This window comes from Monodon monoceros, unplaced genomic scaffold, assembly GCF_005190385.1.
Source record: "Monodon monoceros isolate NGI ecotype Baffin Bay Population unplaced genomic scaffold, NGI_Narwhal_1 Super_Scaffold_19, whole genome shotgun sequence".
Classification (NCBI taxonomy): domain Eukaryota; kingdom Metazoa; phylum Chordata; class Mammalia; order Artiodactyla; family Monodontidae; genus Monodon; species Monodon monoceros.
This window is the reverse complement of record NW_021703775.1, coordinates 73,420,750-73,430,990: the sequence shown is the minus strand read 5'-3', so window position 1 is coordinate 73,430,990 and position 10,241 is coordinate 73,420,750. Positions and strand designations below refer to the sequence as shown.

General features: G+C 47.0%; 1 protein-coding gene across 1 annotated transcript in view; it reads right to left on the bottom strand.

Moving 5' to 3' along the window:
• MATN3 (matrilin 3) overlaps positions 1-8,584 on the bottom strand; it is a 19,910-nt gene extending 11,326 nt beyond the window's left edge. Inside the window, exons 1-3 of the mRNA XM_029232688.1 lie at positions 8,374-8,584; positions 3,656-4,222; positions 742-867 (exon numbers count right to left, since the gene is read on the bottom strand). Of these exons, the coding sequence (XP_029088521.1) occupies positions 742-867; positions 3,656-4,222; positions 8,374-8,584 (904 nt within the window). The remainder of the gene's footprint in view (positions 1-741; positions 868-3,655; positions 4,223-8,373) is intronic.
• Positions 8,585-10,241: the final 1,657 nt, after the last annotated feature.

Below are 10,241 nucleotides of genomic sequence, written 5' to 3'. Positions count from 1 at the left end.
CACACACACACACACACACACACACACACACACACACACACACACACTGCTAATGAAATGGGACAGCTTGGCACGAGAGGAAGCCTGCTGGACTGGGTGGGAACCCACTTCGTCTTGACTCTTTCACTAACAGACCCCATGACATGGGTAGGTAAGTCTTCTCCCTTCTTGTGGAGGTCTCAGTTTCATTTTCTATTAAATGAGCAGGTTGAATTAAATGATCTCTAAGTTTTCTTCCTCTCTAAAACTTTTTTCTAGGATTTAACAAATTGGACCTAATTCCCACTCTTCATTGATTGTACGTGAGTATTCATAGAGCAGATGAGTGAGAACCTCCCTAGATTTTCTTCCACTTCTAGATTCCATGAATCTTCTACGGTCACAGACAGGTAAGAGGAGCTTGTATTTAATGAAATAAAACCCAGGAAAAAAAAATCCAAAACCTCAAAAGGACGAAGAGTTTTGGCCCCCTTCCTCACTAGCCCTTTTCCCTACTAACCCTTCTCTCTAAACCTAGTAATAAGTACTGTAATAGGTACTTATACTATTACATTACTTATAGTATTACATACTGTTTTAGGTATTACCTCACTTTTCTTCTCATGTTCCTTTTCAAGAAAAGTCATTGATAACAGTAAATCCACCACAGGGCAGTTAGGAGAAAAGCGTAATGCCAGTCCAAAGCCTGGGGTGAGTCCCCAGATAAGTTTCCATCAGCCACCACCCCTTAAGCAGCCTCACCTGAACACGTCTTCTTATCGGCATTCAAGGAATATCCTTGGCTGCACTCACAGTGGTGCTTGCCTTCCCCGTCACTGACACACACATGCTGGCACTGGTGTGTGCCCAGCGCGCATGGGTCCAGAGCTGTGCAAAGGAAATTTACAACAGTCAGCGCCGACAGGTAAGAAGCATTTCAGATACTTCCTCCTGTGTCAAAACAACATCACTCTCCAGGTTCCTCTCTGATTCTATCTTTAGTTCACTCTAAAAATTGGCTACTTGTTTCCTGCCCCTGGTTTATTATAAATACCACTCTCAGTAATGTTTAAATTGTAACTAATTTAAAATCATAAATCTTGTGGTTGACTTTCTCAAAAAAGAAAGGGAATTTTGAATTTGGAGCTGAAGCCAAACACTTTACATGAATCAGGCAATTCGATATTTTATTCAATGTATCCACCTAGCCAGAAAAAAAGACTTTTGCTTCCCAACAGAAAGAAGGGAACAGTAATGTACTACCTGAAGTTCTATGAGCTAGTGGTCCCACTGCCACCAGAACCCAGTTTCCAAGGGTTCTATAGTTTGTGTCTAAACAGAATTCACACCCAGGCTTTCCTCTAGGCCTGGAACCCACTCACTCTTGGGCAGCAATACATGTTTGAAATTGCAAATGGTGGAGGGCAACGTAGGTAACTGCCTTCCGAATATGCGGCATGGGTTCCTAAGCCCAAATGTATACACATGCGACTCTCATATCTGCCAGGAGAATAAACTTACATGCTATATACAAACCAGTAAAAAGAAAAGGAAGAAAACAACAAATTAGATTACATTACCTAACTGCATCCTCATCTTTTTGCTCCTGGAGCCATTTTTAACCTCAGATTTTTTTCCCCCAGTGACATGCTTTGATAAAAGAATCAATGAATTTAATCATTTCTGAGAAACCAAGGAGGCCTGTTGCAGGAGGCTGGCACCCCTGTGGCAGGTCACCCAGCCTCCACTGTTTTGGCAACAGGACAGGTTAATATTTTCCCAAGGAGGGCCTTCTCATGGAATAATCTTTCCAGCTCGTTGACTACAACAGCTACCTCTCAGTCTTTTTTCCATAGAGAGGATATTTTCCCCCCAGAACAAGCAGATCTTTCGTACCAGAATGAAAAGATGACCACTCACCACTTGTTACTTTATGTCCTTCAAGCCCAACCCCAGGTGCTATCTTTGAGACCCAGCCTTGCCATAGACCAGCATCTTTATGGAAAAGTTCTCACCCACAAACACAGGGGTGTTTTCTGGGAGAAAGAAAGCTATTTTCTTTTGGGAAACCAATGAATGCTGAGTCAATGCCACCAAAGCCAAGGACAGCTTGTGAAGACCCAGTGTCCTAGGGCAGGAAAGATAAAGGGTCCCTGGCCGGGTCTGGTTGAGATGAGGCCAGACTTTGCTCCAGACCGAGACTTCGTCTCTCATTTCCTGACAAATTGTTGATTGCTGAGTTTCACATTCATTTATATATAAAGTCTCCTTGAAATTTACAATTGTAATTATTGGTTCACTTGTTTGTCTCATCCCCAGCTGCAGACTGTTGCTTGATGGTAGGGAGGGACTACCTTATCTTTGTATCATCAGTGATCAATAAACACATGTTGAAAAAACAAATGTGAAATAGATTATATAGCAAAAGGTATCTACATTTTAAAATTCACCTGAACTAGAAATTTGTCCACACCTGCTTAGATAATTCCACAGAGGGCTTTGAAAGATTATCTCCAAATGATAAAAAATAAAGCATGACTACAGAAAGAAAGAAACAAAGAAACAAAGGAAGACAGAAATTTTTAAAAGAAAAACAAAAATAAATTTAAAAGTAAAAATTAAAAAGTTTGAGTCCCACAAATTCATAATTCTGGTCAGTGACTACAGATAAACCCGAGCCTTGAATGGATTCATATTCATGGGTTTGGCTGATTCATGCTAAAAATTCTAATTAAATCAGCATGTTTGGATTTAAGCTCCATCCTAAAGGAAGAAAGGAGAAGAACAGTAACAGAATAATTAAAAAATTAAAATAAGAAATACCCTGCTTCTTGCTATCTCACAAGTGAGCTGAAATCCTAACCTTCCTGGTCCCTAAGCCTCTCCCTCCACAAGGAATAATCAGACACCGGGCTGAATCTGAAAACTGGAGCATTCACTAAGTGTACACACTGACTGACAGTTACACTGGAATATAAGCCAGCTGATCTTTCCACAGACAGACACAGTCCCCGTCTTCTGCCCCAAAACAAGCAGAGTCCTGTTAAATCTAGAGATGGAAAAACTAAAGAAAATATCTGGAAAAAATGTGGTGGGCAGAGGGGAGAAGAGAGGTGTCTGGAGATTTTTTTATTTGTATTTTTTTCTGACCCCATCAGGGAATAGCAGGATCATGTACCCTGGATATTTCCAGAATTTCACATTTCTAATGCAAACACGAAGATTTTTATGAGCAAACCAAGTTATATATAAGGCAGCTCTATATTTCTAAACCAACAAAGTATGTTTAAGTTGCTAAAAAAAAAAGAGGGCTTCCCTGGTGGCACAGTGGTTGGGAGTCTGCCTGCCGATGCAGGGGACGTGGGTTCGTGCCCCGGTCCGGGAGGATCCCTCATGCCACGGAGCGGCTGGGCCCGTGGGCCATGGCCGCTGGGCCTGCGCGTCCAAGGCCTGTGCTCCGGGACGGGAGAGGCCGCAGCGGTGAGAGGCCCGCGTACCGCAAAAAAAAAAAAAAAAAAAAAAAGAAATAAAAAAAAAGAAATACACACATATGAAAAAGTATTGCTTATATTTAAGTTTTCCATAAATTTCCACCAAAAAAGAATAAATCTCTTTTTTTTTGGATACACAATGTCTGACTATATAACATATTTTCTAGTTGGAAGCAAAGACTTACCACAAAAGGTTTCCTGGAATCTAGAGGAAAGTTTCTCAATGACCCCATAGGTCTCCACATAGAAAACGTGCTCGTCCAGGGGCTCACTGGCCATCATCCTGAGGGACTCCATGTCTGCCCGGTCCACGCCCACGGCGTACAGCTCAATACCGGACGCCTGGGCCCGAGCCGCCACTTCATTCACCTGATCCTGGGGCCGCCCATCTGTCACAATGATGGCCACCTTAGGGATGTTGGAAGCGGGTCCCCGAGCTCCTGCCTCCACTGTGAAAGCTTCGTCCATCGCTGTCTGGATGGCCAGGCCCGACATGGTCCCTGTGGACAAGGGTGTGATCTGCGCCACGGCCTGTTTCAGGGACTGCTTATCCGAGTGGGTCTGGAGATGGAACTCGATCTTCACGGTGCTGGCGTAGTTCACCACTGCCACCCGCGTGTCTGCCGGCCCGATGTCCAGAGTGTCAATTACCCGCGAGACAAAGGTTTTTACTTTGGTGAACTCCAGAGGCCGTACACTACGAGAACTATCAATGATAAACACCAAGTCCAAGGGCATGCTCTTGCAAACACCTGCAAAGAAGGGTGTGAGAAACAGACATAACTAAGCGATGAGCAGACCACAGTCAGAAATGGGGCAGTTCTGGGACTTCCTTGACAGTCCAGTGGTTAGGACTCCACGCTTCCACTGCAGGGGGCGAGGGTTGATCCCTAGTCCGGGAACTAAGATCCCACATGCCCGTGCTGCCAGGCCAACACAAACAAAAAAAAAAAAAACAAGAAAGAAAGGGGGTCAGTTCTCCCACCCAGAGAGCTCTGGCCAGCATCCCTTGATCCCAAATACCCCATTGTCTGCTGTCTTCCCCCAAGACCACCCTCCCTTTGGATGTTGAAAGCACTGAGGCCTTCAGGATTCCCTAGTGAGAATTCACATACAGGTGTGACATTTCCCCAAATATCTCCCCTACAGGCTGGCTGAGTCTTCAAATTTCACTGGGAACCGTATCCTTCTGCTTAAAGTTTTGTTCAAAGGTTCCTCTAGACTCCCAGGAATGAATGGATTCCAGACCTCTCTTGGGCTTCTTGGCCATCAGAGGCAATGGGACAGTGACCCTGAATCGTGTGAAAGGTGAACTCAGGGCACCCTCACTGCACCCTCCCCTGCCTGCCCAGGCCTCAGAGCCCCTCGGGCAATGGCAGTGTGTGAGGTAAGGCACACTGGTGCTCTCGTGCTGGCCTCCTTCTTTTACCCCACTTCCAAGGCAGTGAAAACTGCTCCAGAGTAGCCCTAAATTCTCCCTCCATCTGGTCATTCACTCACGTTTAGTGAACTTTGAGGTCCAACTAGCCCTGAGTTACAGTTTGAAAGTGGAAAGAAGGATAACAACTTAATCTGGTCCCTGTTGACTTCCATCTTTGTCAGCATGTCTTGTTTTAAGAAGCAGAGATTTTGACCTAGTATCTGTCCTACTGCCCCCACCAAAGTGTCTTAATCACCTCTCTCTCATTTTTTCATTCACCAAATATATTTTTTTGAGAGCCTACCATGTATTAAGCCATGGGGCTACAAAAGCAAATAAGCCAGATTCCCTGCCCTCAAGAAGCTTGCATCGTTCCCACACAAAAGTACCTGCACATTGCAGCAACACTACATTTTTGTTTTCAGCACATCCTTCTTATCCTTTTTTCCTCTAATCTCGTTCTATACTCCTCCCTGTCCTAGCCACCCAAATCAAATCCAAAAGTCAGGACTAGCTAAGAAAGAAGCCATTCCTCTTCTTTCAACACACACACACATGCACATGCACATGCATACACACACCAAGCCCTGAATGGAAATGAGATCCTTGGGCATGAAGTGTCATTCAGGGTTCTTTTCTTTCCTAGTAGGGGGCTGGAAATTGATGCAACTCTAAGAAGGCAATTTACTCATTGTGTAGGGGGAAAAGGTGTAGGTATTTATTCATTCAAAATAAATTCCTAGGCTAAGCAGTTGATGACAGAAAAAGCCCAGTCTGGAGCAGGAATTATGCATCTGTATAGTTTTCTTTTAAAAACTGAAAAGTATCCTCTTGGTTTTAGCCTGATTCCTAGAGGTATTAACTAAAACAATAAATAACATCCTACTTTCAATAACACTGAGGGATCACAGGATTCCAACACAACAACCCTGTGAAGTTAGAGATGCAGAGGTTGTTTTTATACCCATTTTACAGGCGAGAAAACTGAGTCTCAGGAAGCTGTAAGACCTAGAAAGTGGTAGAAAATAGCGGTAGATTGCACTCCAGGTTTCCTGACTCCCAGCCCAAAGGGACCTTTCATTTCATGGTTGCCTCTCTCTGAAAGAACATTTTCTACTACCAAAATTAACATTACCTCATGTACCTAGTAAACATCCTGCTTGGTGACTTTGAGCCACCAGCCTGAAATATGCTGTGCGTCATGTATTTAGCTAGGTCAAAAGGAATTAATTCTTTAAAAAAAAAAAAAACCTCCAGAATTTCATTTCATCCCTAATTACCATGCATCGAAAGCAAAGAAGAAGAAAATCCTTCCAGGAGTTGGATCTGGACTTTTTTGCATAATTTGAGTAAAGGGAAAACTACATGTGATACAAACCCATATCTGACAATGCTGTCACTAACACCCAAGTGGTGTCCTTACTAATATCGAGGCTATGTTCTTGTAAGTAAACATGCAGGATTCCTTGCTTCTTCACTTGATTTTTCACATGGAATCATCTATGGGAGGTCACAGGGGTGTGGTGGGCAGGAATAATGCCCCCCAAAGATGTCCATGTCCTAATCCCCAGAACCTGTAATTATGTTAATTTACATGGTAAAGGAGACTTTGCATGTGTGATTAAGTTAAAGGCTTGAGATTGAGGATGTTGTCCTGGATTATTCTGGTGGGTCCAATGTAATTACAACAGCTCCCAGAGTGGAAGAGAGAGGCAGAAGAGGAGATCTGAGAGATGACATGTGAGGACTCATCCTGCCTTTGGCGGCTTTGAAAATGGAGGGAAACGGCCACAAGCCAAGGAATGGGGGCGGCCTCTACAAGCTGAAAAAGGCAAAGAAACGGATTCTCCTCTAAGATCTTTCCAAAAGGAACATGTCCCTGCCGACACCTTAATTTTAGTCCAGTGAGACTAGTGTCAGACTTCTGAGCCACAGAACTCTTAGATAATAAATGTGTGTTGTTTCAAGCCACTAAGTTCATGGTAATTTATTACAGCAGGAATAGAAAATACAGGGGGCTTGACTCAGATGGCAGGACATTCTGTGAGCATCTGCTTACTTCCTGATTCAGACCCCCTTATCATTAATTGTTTTTGAATCTCACTCCCCTTTACTAGATAACAGCACTTTGATTCTCAGAAACCAAGAAAATGAGAATCTGAATTTCCTAAAATGTTTCCTTACTCACAATAATTGTCCATTTCTGATAGCTCTGCTAGAAATAAAAGCCCATAGCAAAGCTTAGCAGTTTCTGGGTGCAAAAAGAAGTGAATTTGAAAAAGAGTGGAATGTTGTGTTTATTAAAGAATTATCATTCAATATTGGTTTGGGTTTCAGGTAATAAAGGACCAGTACTGCATAGGAGGAACATTGACCACCCCACGCAGAATCCCTCCTCTCCCTCCCTGATGCTTCCCCAAGGGAGGTGGATCAGGACGAGAGGTAAAATTAACTTCTGGGAGAAAGGCTTCTCCCCTACCCCCATTCCTGGCCTGGAGCAACCAACTGGTTACTAACTGAATTGAACCATGGTGAACCCTGGCACTCCCTGCCTCAATGACAATGCTCTTGCCATATCAAATCCAGCCCACTGGAGCTGATGCAGGAAAGAATCCTTTGTGCTCTTCCTCAACATTATCCAGAAAGGTGCAGGAGGGGTAGACAACACAAATCAACCTGGGCCATGAAGCATCACTGGCCAGATGAGGCTGGACATCCAGAAAATGGTTTGATGCAGCCTCTCTTTAAAGCAGGACTTTAACAAGTCTGATGCTGGACTTTTTGGTAATGAAAATAAAACCTTATGTAAACCATATTGACAGCTTGGTAGCTTGAAGCAGTGGAAAGTTCCATGCTTGAGTTATCTGAGTCCTGAGTTTTATTCTGGGCTCTGACACTGATTTGCTGGGTCCCCTCCCCTTGACGAGCCTCAGTTACCCTATATTTGCTGTCAGGGGCTGTGTCAGATGATCTTCCCTCTCTGCTGCTCTAGGAGCTTTGCTCAACCAGAGAACTAAAAGCAGAATCTCAGGAAAGGTTTACTGAGCTGAACCAGAGGTGGGTCTAGGACAGAGAGCTGAGAGGCGCCTGGTGTTCCCACGGCTGCCCCATCCTCTCTGCCCAAATCTCAGGGGGCAGTTGCTGGAGTTTGACCTTCAGGAGACCCAAAGTCTAGCCCTGACTATGAGTGACCTTGGGCATCTCTCTCTTCCCTTCTCTGGACCTCAGTATCCCCACAAGATTCATCGGGGAGGGGATCTTTCTCCTGCACCACAGTCTGGCTCCGGCTGGGATGGAGGGAATACCTGGTGGATGACGGAGGCTCTTCCTCCTCATTCAACGCCTGATGCCCCTGCCCACCCAACCATCCCGCCCGGCCCCGGCCGGGGATCTCCCTCCTTCCTGGAGGGTGTCCCTCCCTGAGGCCCTCTCAGGTCCCTCTCGGCCTGGGGTCCCTCTCCCGTCCCCGCCCAGGCCGTGTACCTGCACCGCGGGCCCCGCCGTGCTGGCCGGCCCCAGAATAGGGCGTGCCGGTGGGGGCGGCCGGAGCGGGACGGCGTCCGGGGCTGCCCCCTGGGCCGCGGGTCCCCAACTTCAGGAAGCCGGGGCGGTCCAGGGGGCCGGGGACGGCGGGGGGTGGCAGCAGCAGCAGCTGCCAGAGCAGCAGGAGCAGTCCCGGCAGATGGCGCAGCATCGTGGGCTTGGCGCTGCTGCCCGTGTCCGTCGGGGGGTCGTCGCTCCCTCGCTGGCTGGGTCAGTCGTGGGCCCGTGCGCCGCTCCCGGGCGGCCAATTTAAAGGTCCCGCGGCCGTGGGCCCCGCCCCGCAGCCTTCGGTCCCGCCCCTCGGCCGTAGGCCCCGCCCAGCGAACCCGTCCGGGGCCGCGCGCCGCCTGCTCAGTGCATTCCCGCGGCTGGCGTGGAATGTCTGGGGCCTCTCGGCCGGCGGCGCGGTGTCCGACTCCGGCCCGCCGCCGCCGCCCCTCCCGCCCCTGCCCTGCGCCGGCCCGGTCTCGTCTGGGTGGTCTCGGCCCGGTGCCTCCCGGCCGGGCTCTGCCTCCCTCCAAACTTCTGCCTCGCTGTACACCCGGGGCCTGGTCGACCCCACTCGTCTGGCCAGGGCCTCAGGCTCCCGGTTCAGGAAGCCCGAGCTCTGCCGTCCAGCTCCGTTCAGGTTTGCCTGCCTCAAGGTTTCACCTCCATCCTCACACTACATTCCTTTCCCCTACCAAGTAACCCAGGTTTTTCTGTGGGCTCTCTGTAAAAAAAATTAAAACTAAAAAAGGCTCATAGATTTCTACCAGCATGAATAGACATGCTTTCATCGCAGCTTCAAAAATCCATAAACATTTGAACTTATATTACCAGGACTAGAAAGTCAAACATACGTTGCCCAGAGAGCCCCCTGTGAGCTGGAAGGACAGCCTGTACCACAGGCTTCGAAGGCTCTCCCTTTATCCCACTTCCTCCCCAGAAGAGTGATGGTGTCAGCTCAGGACTGGAGGCTGCCCAGGGGACCCTCCAGGAACTCAGTCTACTGGCAGAGAAAGATGCATAAATGGTGTACCTGTCTAAGGGAACAAAACACACTGAATTCAAGGAGAGACTGGCTCTGCCTGAGGAAACCAGTAAGGCTTCTAAAGTAGCTTTTAAAAGCTACACTCCACACAGTAACCTTAAAATCACTTCTCTTCTTAAGCCTTGCAATGTCACTTCCAGTAAAATCCGAGCTCCTTTTCATGGCCACCTCGTCTACTGAACTGACCACATCTGGGACTGTACTCTACTCTCCATGCGTCAACCACACTACCCTTCCCTCTGTCCTGGAGGACACCAAGCTTGTTCCCACCTTGTGGCCTTGGCACCTGGTTGTCCCACTTCCCATCTGCCATCTTCTCCCCCCACCCTAACACACCCATCTCCCTCTCATCACCTCAGAGCAGTGGTTCTCAAACAATTTCTCATCTCATCAAACCTCACAGAATCTACACACTCCATCAGTATCCATGGGAGCAGCTTATTAGGACATTGAGAGTCATAAGGAGGGAAAACATCTCTCAGCTCCCAGTGAGAATTCACCAATTTCAAAGAATCTTAGAAGAAGCTAGAATGTTATCATAATGGGAAAGGGACACTAAGAAGATTGAAAGAAATTATGCCAAGGTGAGAAGGGCTTGCCAAACACAATGTCTGCCAGCTCTATGGACATATGTCATTTGTCAGTCATCATACTCTTTGGATGATTCTCAAAGCCTTTGAACACTCTTACTAAACTTGAGGATTCCAACTTTATGAGTCAGCACCTCCCCAAGTAGAATCCAGCAACTTGTTTCTCAGCATCTCTTGCAGCTATA